This window comes from Populus euphratica, unplaced genomic scaffold, assembly GCF_000495115.2.
Source record: "Populus euphratica unplaced genomic scaffold, PopEup_1.0 scaffold1505.1, whole genome shotgun sequence".
NCBI lineage: Eukaryota > Viridiplantae > Streptophyta > Magnoliopsida > Malpighiales > Salicaceae > Populus > Populus euphratica.
In genome coordinates, this window is record NW_011501366.1 from 28,236 (window position 1) to 45,704 (window position 17,469).

Sequence of the window (17,469 nt, forward strand, 5' to 3'; positions counted from 1 at the left end):
TAAATTTTATTGATTTGTTCTTAGATCATACTCTTAGTCATATCAGGATTCTTGGCATTCGTCAGTTTTTGAGTTAGACCCAGAAATCCCTTTTGGACCAACTAGATTATTGTCAATTTCTGTTCTATAAAAATATTTTATCTCACTTTGACTCCTTCATCAAAGTTGTAGTCCTAAACGTGTAGATAATTTTGGGCTCTTGAATCACTGATTTCAATGTCAGAAGCTCAAGATATTCTTGTTTGAATATCTAACATGAAGGTAGAGAATTATGCCGCAAGAAGGATATTGACCCGAGTTTGCACTAAAAAATTCTATTTTTGGCCTAGTTTTTGTGATTTTTGTTCTTAGTTCATACTCTCAGTCATATCAAGATTCTCAGCATTTGTCAGTTTTTGAGTTAGACCTGAAAATCCCTTTTGACCAACTAGATTACTACCAGTTTCTATTCAATAACAAAATTTATCTCAATTCGACTCCTTCATCAAAGTTGTAGTCCTAGACATGTAGATAATTTTGGGCTCTTAAATCGCTTGATTTTGATGTCAGAAGCTCAAGATATTCCTGTTTGAATATCTAACATGAAGGCAGAGAATTCTGCCATGAGAAGGATATTGACCCGATTCTACACTAAAAATATTCTATTTTTGGCCTAGTTGTTGTGATTTTTGTTCTTAGTTCATACTTTCAGTCATATCAGGATTCTCGACATTCATCAGTTTTTTAGTTAGACCCGGAAATCCCTTTTGACCAACTAGATTACTACCAATTTCTATTCTATAAAAAGATTTTATCTCACTTCGACTCCCTCGTCAAAGTTGTAGTCCTAGACATGTAGATAATTTTAGGCTCTTGAATCGCTTGATTTCAATGTCAGAAGCTCAAGATATGCCCGTTTGAATATCTAGTGTGAAAGCAAGGATTTCTATCATAAGAAGGATGTTTGCTAAGTTTGCAGGGACACAATTGCAAGATGCTTAAAGTTTGAAGATCAATTCCAGACCAATTTGAATATTTTTTTGGACCAAGGACCAAATGGAAAAGGTGCTAAAATAAGGAAGTTGATTGAAGATAAAATTAGAAAGAAATTTTACTGGATGAAGAAATTGAAGAATAGAGATTCGATCAGAAAAGGAAAATAGGGGAGCTGATAACGTTTTGCTCTTATTTTTATGATTTTCATTTTAAGAACAACCCCTCCCACGTCTGATTTCTTTCCTGCACCCTCCATCTAATTTCTTTCCTTTTTTTCACTGCAAATGCAAATTCCTATTGTTTTTCCTTTATCATCATGTATGATTTTTGGAGCTACATCCATGTTTTTCTTGCTTCATTTCAAAGGGAGCAGCTGGCCCTATGGAAGGATAGAAAGAAGCCACACCATCCTCTAAAAAACTGGAAAGAAATCAGACATCAAAATCATGATATTTCAGTTTCCTTTTGCGTTTTTTTACTACAAATTAGCAGGGATTTGCAACCTAGAATTAATGCACTGAATCCTTTCTAAATAGAGATATGTTAGACTATATATAAGCCCCTCTAATTTCTAAATAGAGATATGTTAAACTATATATAAGCCCCTCTAATGACCTAGGGCGGGAAAGAGAAAGGGAGGAGAGAATAGTGGAAAAGGAGCAGCAAAGGAGAGTAGAAAAATAAGAGAAAAAACATAGAGAAAAGAAAGAAAAATGAACACAACAAAAGAAAGAAGAAAAACATGAGAGGCAGGGAATTAGTAAAAACACAGGTAACACGGGAACAGAGGGGCTTCGTTCTTTGATCCATAAAGCCTTTGGTTCCCATACATCCTTTTGTCACTGTGAAAGAAACGAAAGAGAGGAGAAAGGAGAGGCAGGCGACGGGGAAACTAGTAAAAGCAAGAGAAGAAGAACGTTCAATTTATTAGCACATCAACTTTAGTATCCTTGTTTCTCCCATCATCTACCAGTAGCTAAGGAGGCACAAGTGAGTCTTTCAGTCTCTGGTTATTATTAGCTGCAAAAGGATCTGCAGGAAAATATTTAAAACAGACGAACAACATCGCTGCAGCTTCTTTGCTTCCGTTCCCAAGTTTGTTTTTCCTTTCATTCCGCAGCATGCATTTTTTTTTTTTTGAGTTTACACTATTCAAGTGAATTAATTCACTTGAACAGTATTCACCAACCTTCTTTGAATTATAAATGTTACGCCCCGAATTTTTCTTTATGTTAAAAAAAAATATATACCACCCTCGTATTTAGAATACCCGGTTTTTCAACGCAACTGTGGAAAATATGCATATATATATATATATATCAAAATTTGTTTTCTTTTTTTATATACAAAAAATATTGGAAGTTTTGAAAAATATATTTTCACATGGATTTCTTAAACACAACAAAAAAACAATTTTGCATTTCTGGATTTTACAACATGTTTGTAAAACTCCAAAGGGTATTGGCCAATATTCCAAAAAAATATAAAAATCTTATTTGAGGAGGAATTCATCTATTATTCACCGCTAATATTTGGATAAAGAAATCCTTAAAGGATGAATATCCAAAATATTATTGAGAATCATTTGTTATTATTCACTATTAATATTTGGATAAAGAAACCCGGAGTGGTAAATATCCAAAATAATTTTCTAGGAATAATAAATTTGCACACATCCTTGAAAGAAGCCTTGATTATAATCGAGGATATTTCAATTTTTTTTACTGTATGATTTACGAGCCCTGAGAGTATAAAACACTAAAACAAATATTATTTTTTAAAGCACCCAAGATTTCTAAATTTTTGTCCCTCCTCCTTGCGATTTACGAGTCGTAAACTCTTGAAATACTAATGAAAAAATGAGCTTTTAAAGCACATGGAATCTCCTTGGATTTCTATCTTAATAAATTTAGTTTGAATAGAACCTAGAAAAAAAAACTGATGGGATTAGAAAACACCAACACCATAGCAATTATAAGACAAACCAAACACCAAGTAGTTTACCTTAGATAGAGCATCCTAGGGGTGCTAACACCTTCCCTTTACGCAACCAATCCCTTGCCCTAGAATCTCTGAAAGACTAGTTAGATTTCCTAGTGACCATAATACTAAGTGGTGACTCCATTTTTCACTAAATCAAAATAAAAGACCCTGAAACCAATCAATGGTCGTCGCAACGCCGTGCTCCGCCGCGAGGGTGTGACAACATGGATAAAGTAAAGAAAAGATAAACAAGTTTAAAAGGGGCTCACTAAAGATAATATACTTTAGGTTGACTTTTTGGTTCAAGTGATTAAAATTCCTGCCTGTATCATTTTCATGTATATTTGTAATGAAATATAATCTCAATAAGATATAAAGCAAGTTCTAGAGATATATATCATTGAAAGAATACACACTTAAAGAATATAATATTAGAGGCTCAAAAGCTTACATTGGTATAACACTATAAAGTCAACATAGCATATTCTCAAAGTCAATCCCTAAATCAATTAAACCTTAAAATTTGCATGCATACTCCTTCATTTGATTTATATCTTCATCTATTTCAATTAATTTTCATACATAATACTCATATTCTTAAAAACCAATGGGAGTTCAAAAGATCAAACATAAATGTTTTGTTTTTTTTATTAAAGAACAACAAAGAAAACTAAAATAAGAAGACCAAAATTCTCCCAATACCCCCACACTTAAAACACAACATTGTCCTCAATGTTGAAATAAAAGCAAAGGAACATAAGAGAATGACATAAAAAAATTAAAATATGAAAAAAAATAAAAGATAAGGAAAAAGAAAGCAAATCTGATTTTTTTCTTTTTGTGTTGGGTTGCCTCCCAGTAAGCACTTTTATTTTATGTCATTGGCTTGACATATGGCATGTTCATTTTTCATATATTGATTTGGCTAACTCTTCAGAAGTGGTGAGTTCTACCATCCAACCTTCATAGAGAGGTTTTAAACCATGCCCATTGATCTTGAGTACTTTGTTGGTTTCTAAACTTGTAATTTCAACTGCACTATAAGGAAAAATATTAGAAACAACAAAAGGTTCAATCCAACGAGAGAGCGCAATTTTCCAGTAAAAAGTTTCAAACGCGAATGATAAAGAAGTACTTTATCTCCAACATGAAACTCCTTTCTTGTAAGCATTCGGTCATAGAGACTCTTAATCTTTTCTTTGTAAATCCTTGCATTATCATAAGCATCATTTCGTATTTCTCTCAACATAATTCTAATCTTTTTAGGCACCAAAAATATTGGCACCACCCATTCACTATCCGTGATGGGGTAAATAACTCGTGCTTCACGGAGGACAATTTGTAAAACTTCTAAGTCATACATGTTTCAAGGAACACATCTATGCCTCTCCATCTTTTCTATCTTGGTAAAATCATAAGCATAGCTCAAAGTTATACTTAATCCGTCCTCGCTATCAAAATCACAAACTTGATGCATACACTTATCAACCTGGTCATAACATGTGATAGAATAAACATTACTATAACGATATGTCATTGCATCATGAAAATTAAATTCAATTTTTTCATCTCCTACCTCCATAGACAAAGTATCGTTACCACAATCAATTTTTGTATTGGCAGTTTTCAAGAATGGTCTCCCAAACAATATAGGAGTGTTGTTTAATGAATCATAAGAATCATGGTCCATATGAAGAATATAAAAGTCATATAGAATGACCAAACTATCAATCTTGACTAGGACATCTTCTATCACACCAAATGGGTTAACAAAACTACGATCTGCAAGTTGTATTACAATGCTAATTTTATTCAAAGGCTTAAGACTAAGAGAATCATAAACATGTTTAGGCATAATACTAATGGATGTAGCTAAATCGCACAAGGCCCTTTTGAAACTAGTATTACTAATAACACATGGGATAGTAAATGCACCTGGGTCTTTTTGCTTCAAAGGCATATTCTTCTGAACAATAGCAAATACAACTTCACCCATACTTACCATTTCATGACCTTTTAGTTTGAAAGCTCTCTTGGTAGTACACAACTCCTTCAAGAATTTGGCATACTTGGGAATTTACTTGATAGCATCAAGCAAAGGAATGTTAAGTTCTACTTTCTTTAAAACCTCTAAAATCTCTTTTTCTTTGTCTTCTTTCTTTGACCTAGAAGAACTCACAAGAAAGGGTGGAATTGTTTTAAAAAAGGAATTCATTGAGTAAGGAGTTACCTTTGGAGTGTTGGTCAATGTTTCAGTTTGTGGAGGAGGAGGATGTTCCTTCTTTGTACTTAATTTGGTTTTTATCTCTTTTTCTTCCTCCATCTCAATTTCTTTCAACCTTTTCTCTTCAAATTCTTTCCCACTTCGCAACATGATCACACTAACATTCTCTATTGGATTCAATGCTTAGGAGGGCAATTTTCCATTCATTTGTGCTTCCAATTTCCCCACATTTAAAGCTACTTGCCCCATTTTCTTTTCCAAGTTATGAATACTTGACCTTGTTTCTTGTTGAAAAGTCATGACATTTTGCTGCAAGATCACAGTGTTAAAGGCCAAAGTTTTTATCATCTCATAAAGATCATCAATGGATGCTGACCCCATAACATTGGAGTTTGTGAATGGAGGGGGCTGTCTTGCTTGATAATTCTATTGGGCTAAAATCCATGGGGATGGAACTGTCGGCCTTGATTGCCTTGTTGAGGTGGGTTCCCATAACATAAGTTTGGATGATCTCTCTATCCAGAATTGTACGTGTTGGAAAATGGATCATATTTACGCTGGGGATGTCCGTTGAATGCTCCATCAATTGCATGAGCTTGTTCAATGTAATCTTCTTGCATTGTTGGGCACATATTCGAAGCATGTCCTTGTAAGGAGCATATGCTACAAACTTTCACCTGCTGCACATTTTCACAAGCTAGAGAATGCACAAGAGAAGTAAGATCATTAACTTTATTTCCAAGGTTAGAAATACTTACCTCATTTACTCGAGAAGTCTCCACAAGTGCCAAACTATTTCGAGTTGGCTGTCATGTTTGAGATCAATTGGTGTGTAGCCTCGGGTGTCTTACCCACCAATACGCCTCCACTTGCAGCATCAATAATATTATGATCAGTAGGCATCAATCCTTCATAAAAATATTAAATGAGCAGCTAATCGGGTATTTGATGATGAGGACATTGAATGCAGAGTTGCTCAAATCTTTCTCAATATCCAGAGAGTGCCTCTCCATGAGATTGCCAAATCCCACATATTTCTTTCCTTGTGTTGGCAACTCGAGATGCTAAGAAATACTTCTCAAGGGAAATCTTCTTCATGGCATTCCAAGTTCCAATAGAACCTGGGAGAATAGAGAAAAACCATGTCTTTGCTACCCCTTTTAAAGAGAAAGGGAAAGCTTTCAACTTAATCTGTTCTTCATCAACTCCATTCGGTTTCATGCCAACACAAACCATATGGAACTCTTTGAGATGAGTATGAGGATCTTCTCCTGCAAGACCATTAAATGTTGGTCGTAAATGTATAAAACCAGATTTGAACTCAAAGTTTATATTATTGTCAATGTTTATGCACAATGATTGACTTTCCATGTTAGGAGCAGCAAGCTCCTTGAGTGTTTGTTGTCGTGCAACCGTCATGGTGTTGAGGCGAGCTTCCTTTCTTAACCTGCATAAAGTGTTTTCTAGTTCAAGATCAACATGCACTTGAATTTGATTAGTAGAACGGGTCACAGGTATCAATCGCTGAGAAAACTCAAAAGAAAGCAACCACATAAAAGATAAAAAAAATGAAAATTATATGAAAATCCTATACTAAAAAACTAAAATTGCCTAAAAATGTTAGTAAACAATGGAATTTTGCCTCGAAAGGAATAGGCTAGTAGCTTACTACTAGTCTTGTTTAGAACATTGTTTTTCTTTAGGAAACAAAAGGCTGATACCTAATTCCACCAAAAAATCTGTTTTGAATAGTGCCACTAGTGAACAATACCGTCGCAAGTCTTTTTTTTTAAGAAAAGGAAAGAAAAATAAAAATCATAGAAAATAAAAATAATAGCACAAGAATCAACTAAAATTACTTCCCTGGCAACGCACTAAAATTTGTTGCAATGTCGCGGTCGCCCAAATTAATTACCCTAACTTAAAACACACAAGATAGTATAAAGCAAGTAAGATGTCGATCCCATGAGGAAGGTTTAGTTAAGATTTTTATGCTATATGTTATGCAATTGGGGGGGTTTGGTTTGTGATTATCTAAACTATTGCAGCAATTAAACTAGCAAGCAAAATCAATTAAAATCAAAACTTATCAAGAAAACAAATCTTGGTTGCAAGCACATATTAACCTACAGAAATCAAAACTGATCATGGAAATGAAATATTAATTTATATTCTGAATATTTATCTCTTATTAATATTGGTTAGTTAACGGATCCACCGTATAACTAACCCTAACCATCAAATAACCATAGTGTTCGCACTAGTAATTTAATTCAATGGCAACCTTTAGATCTAGATAAGTTGATTAATCAATAAATCATAATTGTTCGCAGTCTATGTTTGATTTGATTGAATGTTCTCCCTAAGATTAATAACATAAATCCACTATAATTATTAAACTCAGTTGCTTCACAAGTTCATACTACAACTCCGGTTTTGATATCAAACTTAGCAAAAGATTGTCTACAATAATAACTTAGAGTCCGCTCTAGTAATTAAAATAAACAACCATAGAAAAAGTAAACATAAGAGAATAAACATATTCATCATATAAACTAAAAATAAAAGGTAAAATAAATCTCATAGTTATTGAAATCTGAAGGTTTCTGTGTCCTTACAACCAAGAAAAGGTGTTTAGCCTTGCATGTTTGTTGAACAACTAATCAAAAAGAAGGAATAATACATAATTTTGAGTTTCTAAGAGGAGTGGGGTGTTTTTCTCCTCTTAGGTGGCTGCTCCCCTTCTCTTCTCTTATTCTTTTTATGTCATAGGAAACCCTAATCTCTATTTTACAAAATAACCCTCCCTTAAGTAGCAAGTTTACAGTTAAGTACTTCAATAACTATTTTTCCTAAAAAGAAAAAATATCTTTGCATGAAATCTTCAAGCTCTGACTTAGAGGAGCTAAATTACTGATATAAAAACTTGGATATTGGTTTAGATGCTTCAGAACGTAATTTAGACTCGTTTCTTCACAAAACTTGTTTGGTAGCAGAATTCAGTTGTCATCTTTGAAAAATAATATCTCCTTCATATGACATCTTTTTTGGCTAAAATTTGGATCGTTTATATAACTTTGAGTCAGAAAGCCAAAACAAATTGAGTTTGTATCAATTGGACTTCTATAGCTCTAGATATTGAATTTTTAATGGACAAAGGTCAATAGTGGCATAATGCGAGATTCGACTTTGCAGGATGTGATTTCCATGATCTTTCTCTTTTTATTTTTCTTGCCTTAGATTTACATAAAGATATGGATGTTAGCTTTTTAATGCCACTAGAATCACTTCATTTCAACCTCTAGAACTCACGCTCTGCACAAAATATCGACTGAACATCAAATCTGCCAATTACCTTCAATTTACTCATTTTTGCATCTTTCATCCAAAAATACCTTCAAAACATAAAACAAAGAATATCAAGGTATTTTACATATAAAAAATGAAAAAAATATTAGGTAGATATAAATGAAAATATCAAATAATATAGTTACATCGTAGTGCACTTTATTTGATTCAACAATCACTGGCTAATACAATTTTTTTTAGGATTACTAAAGCTTCAACAGCACAGGGAGCGTTGGATATGTTGCAGGAGGAGTTTCTCGGCGATTCTGAGGTATGCACCATTAGACTCCAAATAACACGAAGAGAGTTAGAAAATATTAAAATGAAAGATTTTGAGACTGTTAAAGATTATCATGGAAGAATTAAAGTAGTTGCAAATCAAATGAGATGTGTAGGAGAAAATATTATTGATCAAAGGGTTGTTGAAAAATTTCCCATCAATCTTACAAGAAAATGACTCTATAGTTACTACTGTAGAACAATCAAAAGATTTAACAATCTTGTCACTAGCTGAACTAATAAGTTCTTTAAAAGCACATAAGAAAAGACTCAGTACTACGAAGAAAGACTCTATTAAGAGTGCTTTTCAATCTAAGCTTAATGTAAGGTCCTATAAATCTAAACATAATATCGAGAAATTAATGGATCTACAACGATATTATATAATAATAAGTCAATGATTTCTTTGAGAAATTAATGGATCCGCAACGATATTATATATTAATAAGTCAATGATTTCTTTGAGAACAATTAACAGATATCTTCACGAAAGCTCTTTCGTGAATTAAGTTTGAGGCACTACGAGATCAACTTAGAGTATCAGTTTAGTGCATTAAAGATGAGTGTTAAATTATTTATGCATTTAAAGAAGATTCTAGAGGTCACTTCCAGAAAATACTACAAGTTAGTGCCAAGTTAAGTTACGAAAGTTATAGAGAAATCATACAAACACTAGGAACGTTATATGAAAGAAAGAATTCCCATCCACAATTCAAAGAACTCTAAAATTTTCTAGTGAATTGCCTAAGATTCTAGCAAGTTCTATGGGTGAAAAGTTTGTCTAAGTTGTTCCATTTAGGTTGGTTAAGAGGGCTATAAATAGTCATGCAACCATCACTTGTAACGTAAGCCAAAAACGATGCTAAGCTTAAAAACCTTTTTTTTTTAATTCTTATCCTTGTATTATATCTACTATCAACGAAGTTTTTGCCTTGTGTATCCTGAATCCTTCAACCATTTCTAAACTACAAACTAAGTCTTTCTTTTACCAAACTACTACAACTAAAAACCTTAACTATCAAACTACTACAACTAAAAACCTTAACTATCAAACTACCTTTACTAAAATCTCTGATCACTAAAACCTCTAAACTACCTCCTAAACTACCATCATCCTCTAAGACATTTCCATTACTAAAAGGTATGTACGTGCATGACATACTTGCAGTTCTCTTTGAAGCTTTACTTACGAATTTTATTTTCCATTATATTAATGATCGGTATTGTGAGTTGATATAATTTTTCTTAGAATTTCACATAACAGTTTGACTAGCTTTGAGTTGAGATTGTTCATTAACAATAGTTACTTGCATAATAATATTGTTAAAACTGCAGAAAATAAAAGACTAAAACTTGCAGGGAGAGGTAGATAATTTGAGACTTAATAGTTGAAGAAGAGCAGAATACATTTCACAAATGAGAAGGCCTATTTATTGGCTTACAACCAAACTGAAATTACTTAAAAGTCTTAACTACTATCAGATTTTATTAGCACTACTTCTACGTACCAACTGAAAACAGAAAATTAAGGAGCATGAATCTAATATGAAACAATAACAAAGACTAAGTCTACCTAAGATTGTTTCAAACTTCAGAGGAAAACTCTCATGAATTCTAACAAATTATATGTAAAGAGCAGCTGAGATAAAACAGGGAGATGTGGAACCAACTTATGGAGCAGCCATGGAAGAAAACTGGGAAATAATGGTTAACTACTATCAGGGACATATAGAATATTTTTCCTCTCCAGTTACGGACACTTGGGATACTGTACTTCATCTAGCTATACACAGCAAAGAAGAGAAACCACTTAAAGATTTACTTGAAATCATGAAGAAAAGAGAATTACCTTTAACTGATCAGACAGAAATTCTCAAGAAAACAAACAAATTTGGAAATACGGCTCTTCACGAGGCAACCATCTATGGCAATTATGAGGCTGTAAGACTCTTGGTAGAACGTTGTCCAGAGCTGCTTTCGATTCAAAATGAGTTCGGTGAAACCCCATTGTTTACAGCTGCCGGATTTTCTAAGACAGAAATAGTAGAGTTTTTAATCAGACACAAACCAGAACAATGCGTGGATGCTAATGGCCGCCTATTACCACCTCACAGCAAGCGATCGGAATATTACCTGTCCATCCTTAGCGCAGCTATCATAGGGCAAAAATTTGGTAACCATTCCTCTCTTTATTGAGTTCTCAAATTTAAAAAGTATACATATATAAGATATTGTATAATTTTTGTCTTCCTAATTTCATGAAAGCAGAAACAGCTTTATTGTTGCTAGAACTGGATAAATCGCTCGCCAGCTTGAAGGACAAAAATCAAATATCTACTCTTCAACTTCTAGCCGAAATGCCAGCTGAGAGTGAATTTCCCATGGGCATATTTGAAAGACTCATCTACTGTTGTATGCCTACTCCAACCACATTATTAGACCTTACAATATTGCCTACATATTCTTGTTTGAATACCATGGACATACACATACATATATATGTAAATAATTTGAACTCTAAATTATGTTGCAGGCCTTCCTGTTAAACGTCACCACGAGGTAAAATCACAGGTACAAACTTGGTGCCTGGCAAATAAGAAAGATCTTGAGCGCGGTCGGGGGAGGAACTGAGGAGATCCGGGGAGTGTCTGGAAGGGGAATCAAAGAGGCGGCATACTCAAATATTTAAAGGTCCCTGAAGGTATTATTGAGCTACCTTTATATATGAGATTAGATCAAGTTCTCCAATGCAATGAAACACATTTCATTCATGTCAGCATTAAGGAATCATAAGAATTTAAATTCCATGGCTTGACCCGATATTTGAATCCTGTAGCCAATATTGGTACTTACATAATTGAGTCGCAGTTTCTTTTTTTAGTGGACACGGGCTACACAAGCAGAGTAGTTCTTCCCAATTTTTGACACCAATTGAGCTTACATCTCATTGTCACTTAAAAAGGTGTATTAGTGAATTAATATAAATTTACTTTTTAACATAATAATTTAAACATTTACATTGAGATGATTTATTTACAAACACAAACCTTATGCCTGAAACAAATGTTACAAAGAGGTTTTTGTTCACATCCTATTTTTAGATGCTTAATTACGCAAATAATACTTGTGCTTCCACTAAATTTAGTTTTCACCTTTTACTATCATTATTGACATTTCTTTCCATTTCATAATAATGTCTAGCTCTCACCCATGTTTAATTTCATTCCCTTTCGCACGATCATGATGTAGGACGTTGGCTAGAAAGAATCTGGAACCGGAAAAGAAAGCATGTATTTGCTTTGGAATTCGCCGAAAGCCTAATAAAGGAAGATAATTCTTTTAAACGAGTCACCATAACAGAGGAAGACCAAAATAAAAAAAGAAGAAGAGCAAGAAATGTGTGCGCAAACTTCTCAAAACACTAGGAAAGCAAAAACTCCTGTATTGTCATCATTAACTACTAAAAAGGAGATCCCATTGTTTACTGCAACTAGAAGGGGAATAGAAAAGATTGTGGAGCTGATAATAAGGCTACATCCTCATGCAATTGACCAGCGCGATGAAATGAATCGGAGCATTTTGGATGCGGCCGTCATGTATTGCCAGGAAAAAATCTTCGATATTGTGAAGGAAAAGAAAATACCATTGGCTAGAATGCGTCGAGTTGTTGATATTAGCGGCAACACATTGTTGCACCATGTTGCAGATATGCAGAAAAACAGTGGAGTAACCAAGCCTGGGCCTGCACTCCAACTTCAGGAGGAGTTGAAATGGTTTGAGGTGAGCCCTTTTCATCCCTTTGTCTTTACTTGATACAAGTTTTACAGAAACCGTTAAACGGTAAAAAGATTCCTTTCCAAGACGCGAGTAATAAAACTCGAACTTAATTAAGACACCAGGCTGAACTAGTTCTCCTAACCAACTGCTTAGGGAAAAACTTTAATATTATTCACAAATAAAAACTATCTGCGCTCTAGTAATAACATTTCTGTAATTTGTGATTTTATTTAGAAATAACAATCATATTTATCTCCCAATTATTGCAGCGAGTGCAAGACGTAATTCCTTCTTATTATGTCCCGCTTCTGAACAAAGATGGAATGACTGCAAGAGAGTACTTCGAAATAGCGCCAAGGAGAAACTGAAAAAGGCACAAATATGGATCAAGGAAACATCTCAGTCTTGTTCCACAGTAGCTGCACTTGTTGCAACTGTTGTCTTTGGTGCTGCCTATACTGTGCCCGGAGGTTCTGATGAAAAAGGCAAGCCCATCTTCATCAACTCTCCCTATTTTCTGATTTTCACTGTCTCTGATGTTGTCTCCTTAGCAAGCTCCTTGACTTCGCTTGTGGTGTTTCTCTCTTTGTTGACCTCTCCATTTGAGCTACAAGAATTTCACATCTCTCTTCGTCGAAAACTTATTGTTGGCTTCTCCTTCCTCTTCTTTTCTGTGTTAACGACCATGCTATCCTTTGGCGCAACAATTTTGATACTCATTCAGACAGAGAGGAGGTTGACAACATTACTCCTTTCTATTGCGTCATTCCTTCCTGTCTTAATATTTGGAATATTGCAATTCCGTCTGTACGTCTCCTTTATGGGCTCTACATTCAACATTCTCAAGAAAAACTGGAAAGCTCATCCATCGTTCCTTGTCCCTTGCCTACCATGTAGGGAGACTAAAGTGGCATAGAGGTTTTTCCTTTTTATTGTTGGTTTGAACCTCTACTATTGATCACTATATATTGAGTGTTACAGAATGCTTGAGTGTTCAATTTCGTGATATTTACGAGGTTGTGCTATCTTTAATGATGGCCTTAGAAGTCAATATGTGTTATTTATGTTGCGCATACTTGACCGAAAGCAAACACAAATAAAACTCAAACAACAGATTTATGTGGCTCTCCAAAATCGGGTACATCCACGGAGGCAGCAGATTGTATATTATTGGAGGAATGATATAAACACTCAACCCAGTACAATCACATAAAACCCGGTGTTTCGCTCTTATACTTGGTGTTTCTCTCAAATCTGCATTTTCTCACTCTCATAGTTGCACTCACCACACTTACACTACACTTTTGCTCTCACCACTTACACTACACTCACCCTCTCTTTATCTCTATTTATAGGAGAGCCTTGGCAACTTGGTTGAGGGTGGTTGATGGTGGTTGAATGGTGGTTGGAAGTGGTTGATGGTGGTTGTTAAATAAGAGGGTGGTTGATGGTAGATGAGAAAAAAATGTTGACAATTTGCTACAAATCTCCACCTTGGCAAGATTTTTTCATTCAATCCTCGTGATCAATCAATGCTTCCTTTAACGCGTCATATGGCGCTGCACCCTAAAGGTGCTCAACACCGAGAGATGTTGACCAAGTCCAAACAATGTTGGAACTTGATCCCTGAGACACATTTTGTGAGCATGTCAGCTGGATTATTTGCGGTACCAATCTTCTGTAGCAGAATATCCCCTTCATCCATAAGTTCCTGAACAAAATGAAATCGAACATTGATGTACTTGGTGCGGGAATGATGAACCTCATTTTATCCAAGACAAATAGCACTTTGACTATCACAATGGACATTCACGTGCTCTTGAACAATTCCCAAATCTTCAATCAACCCATGTAACCAAATAGCTTCCTTGAAAGCTTCCGTTACTGTCATGTACTCTGCCTCAGTTATTGACAAAGCTACTGTTGATTGTAATGTTGACCTCCAACTTACAGGCCCTTAAACAAGTGTAAACACATAGCCTATTGTGGAACGACGCTTGTCTAAGTCACCAGCGTAGTCCGAATCCACATAACCAACTAAATTTTGTCCGAGTCTATCATCCCTCACAAACTTCAAACCAATATCAGTTGTGCCATGAATGTACCGTAGAATCTACTTAACTGTCTCCTAGTGACCCTTTCCTGGATCATGCATATACCTGCTCACCATACTGACTGCATGTGAAATATCTGGTCTCATACAAACCATCGCATACATTAATGCACCAACTGCATTTGCATATGGAATTTGAGCCATATGCTTGCGCTCTTCCTTTATGTGTGGAGACATTGAAGCATTTAGCTTAAAATGAGGAGCTAGAGGTGTACTTACAGGTTTGGTCTTACCATCTACCCCAAATCTCTTTAGAATTTTCTTCAAGTATCGGGTCTGTGTCAAACAAACTGTGCCTTTTTTTCTGTCTCTTTGAATCTCCATGCCAAGAATCTTCTTAGCTTCTCCAAGGTCCTTCATTTCAAACTCAGTTCTCAATTGAGCTTTCAGTCTGTCAATCCCCACCTTGCTCTTTGATGCAATCAACATATCATCCACATATAAGAGCAAATAGATGAAAGAACCATCAAGAAGTTTGCGAAAATATACATAATGATCAAACTGACTCCATGTGTATCCATGTTCTATCATGAACTTGTCAAATCGCTTATACCACTGACGAGGAGATTGTTTCAATCCATACAATGACTTCTTTAGTTTACAAGCCCAATTCTCTTTCCCAGTGACTTTGAAACCATCTGGCTGAGACATGTAAATTTCCTCTTCCAAATCTCCATGTAGGAAGGCAGTTTTCACATCAAGTTGGGCTAACTCCAAATCAAATTGTGCAACTAAGGCTAATAGAATACGGATTGAAGAATGTTTAACAACTAGAGAGAATACCTCATTATAATCTATCCTCTCCTTCTGAGCATAGCCTTTTGCTACCAATCTTGCTTTAAATCGGATGTTGTCTTTTCTAGGATTACCTTTCTTCTTGGCATATACCCACTTGCAACCAATTATCTTTTTTTCCTTAGGAAGTTGTACCAAATCCCAAGTCTGATTCTTGTGGAGAGATTTCATCTCTTCATCCATTGCCTCTTCATCATTTTGCACTTAAAGTATCAATAACTCCTTAACTAAAGCATGTTTTATAATAATATATCTAATAATATAAGATACCTTTAATTTATGGTAAATGTTCATTTTAAATGCGGGTCTATCACATAAATGAAAGGATTGATTGATGACTTTAAGAACTCAAATTGCAAGGGCAAAGAGATGTCGGTGCAATCCAAACCGGAACACTGTTCGGTAATTGGATCATATCTGGAGCTATAGATCTTATATTTAGGTCTACTTTATATGGATGGAAAGGTAAGATATAGGCCTATAACTTTCATATGGAGCCCAAGATCTAAAAAGGCCCTTTTCAAGTCCAAACTGTAGCAACAATAAAGAACCCTGAATCTGTCCTCCAGCCCGCGCACTGTTCAGTATTTTGGCCATATCTGGAGTTCTAGAAGTCCAAATGAGCTGAATGTTTTACACAAGATATTTGAGACAATTGCCTAGAACTTTCATGTTTTCGAGTGGCTCCAATTTTGACGTTATCAATGATGTTTTGGGCAAACAAGAGAAGATAAGGATTGTCACCAAGTCAAGAGTTGGCCACCCACTCATCAATTAGTCATCAAATCAATAGTTCCCAATTTTGGCCTATAAAAGGAGGAATTTGCCATGCATTTAGGCATCTTGGTCTCCAGATCAAGATCATGCTTTTGCTTTCTCTCTTTGTATTTTTTGTAATGTTTATGCTTTGCTTCCATTAATATCAAGTTTATGCCTTTCATTTCCTTTCATTTACTTAGTTAACTTTTATCTTATTTATGTTCTTATTTTGTTTATTTATTTTTCTTTCTTTCATTATGTCTAGCTAAGTTTATTATGTCAAGGGGAAAAGGTTACACTAATGGTGTAAGAATAAGTATAATGTAAACTTAATATGGACTTTAATGTTTAATACTAACATGTTTTATATTTGTTATCTTGCTCACTCTTTTTATACTTTGCTTGTTAAATAATTAATCTTGATTTATGTTGTATAACACTTGGTACAACAAATGCTTGGCACTTTCATAGTTCATACTGTATGGTATAACCGACACTTGAGCTATGAAAGGAACTTGATTTGTTAAAAGAGAAGAAGAAGAAGATGATGAGAACTTGGAGATGGAGAACTTAACATAAGTTATAATCATGAATGCTTGACGAGATTTACAAGTATTAGCATTAATCGAATAAGATGACTAATGTAATCATGTTAACAATCTATAATCAAATTGGAACCTTCTTTGTGTGTGGTTTCCAATTGAATAATAATAATTTATACTATACTTGTTTGACATACCATTAGTGGAACCTCTAACCTTGACATTTGTTATTATCATTGTTCAATCCTTTCGTTAATCTTTCCATCTCAAAGTTCTCATCAACTTCTTCTTTTTCTTCTTCTTCTATTATTATTATTATTATTACTACTACTACTACTACTACTATTATTATTATTGTAATTATTATTATTGTTGTTATTACTATTGTTATTGTTGTTATTGTTGTTATTATTATTATTCTTGTTGTATTATTGTAATCTATAATTTATACAATTAACCTCCTTGGGGTTCGACCCTAGTCTTGCCGAGTTATTTATTACTTCGACACTCCTGCACTTGGGAGAAGACAACAATCTTTTGATCGTGTCAATACTACTGTAAAAATGCATATTTTACAAAGTACAAAACTTATGAGCATTCTTGGTATAAACTCAAAACTAGTAAGGGAATGACTCTAGTTACACATAGAAAACTAAAATATTTTTCAATCACTC

General features: G+C 34.5%; 2 protein-coding genes across 4 annotated transcripts in view; both read left to right on the plus strand.

Annotated features, from left to right (window-relative positions):
- Positions 1-12,949, plus strand: part of LOC105117764 (uncharacterized) — a 33,516-nt gene extending 20,567 nt beyond the window's left edge. Inside the window, exons 2-6 of one of the 3 annotated variants that reach the window (XR_840805.1) lie at positions 8,681-8,801; positions 10,442-10,982; positions 11,078-11,510; positions 12,011-12,589; positions 12,856-12,949. Coding sequence is in view for 1 of the 3 variants with exons in the window: in XM_011015523.1 (XP_011013825.1) it covers positions 8,681-8,801; positions 10,442-10,982; positions 11,078-11,355 (940 nt within the window). In the remaining 2 variants the exon portion in view is untranslated. Of the gene's footprint in view, positions 1-8,680; positions 8,802-10,441; positions 10,983-11,077; positions 11,885-12,010; positions 12,590-12,855 lie in introns of those variants that run through there. The other 2 variants (XR_840806.1, XM_011015523.1) reach the window with 2 other exon arrangements.
- On the plus strand, positions 12,206-13,502 carry LOC105117766 (uncharacterized). Its single transcript, XM_011015524.1, has 2 exons — positions 12,206-12,589; positions 12,921-13,502. The coding sequence occupies exons 1-2, from the start codon at positions 12,206-12,208 to the stop codon at positions 13,500-13,502; spliced, it is 966 nt and encodes a 321-aa protein (XP_011013826.1).
- Positions 13,503-17,469: the final 3,967 nt, after the last annotated feature.

Bases quoted from the DNA above. Each gene is read 5' to 3' on its own strand.
- LOC105117766 (XM_011015524.1), top strand. From the start codon at position 12,206: ATGTGTGCGCAAACTTCTCAAAACACTAGGAAAGCAAAAACTCCTGTA. The intron at 12,590-12,920 runs GTGAGCCCTTTT...AATGACTGCAAG, and splicing joins AGGAGTTGAAATGGTTTGAG to AGAGTACTTCGAAATAGCGC.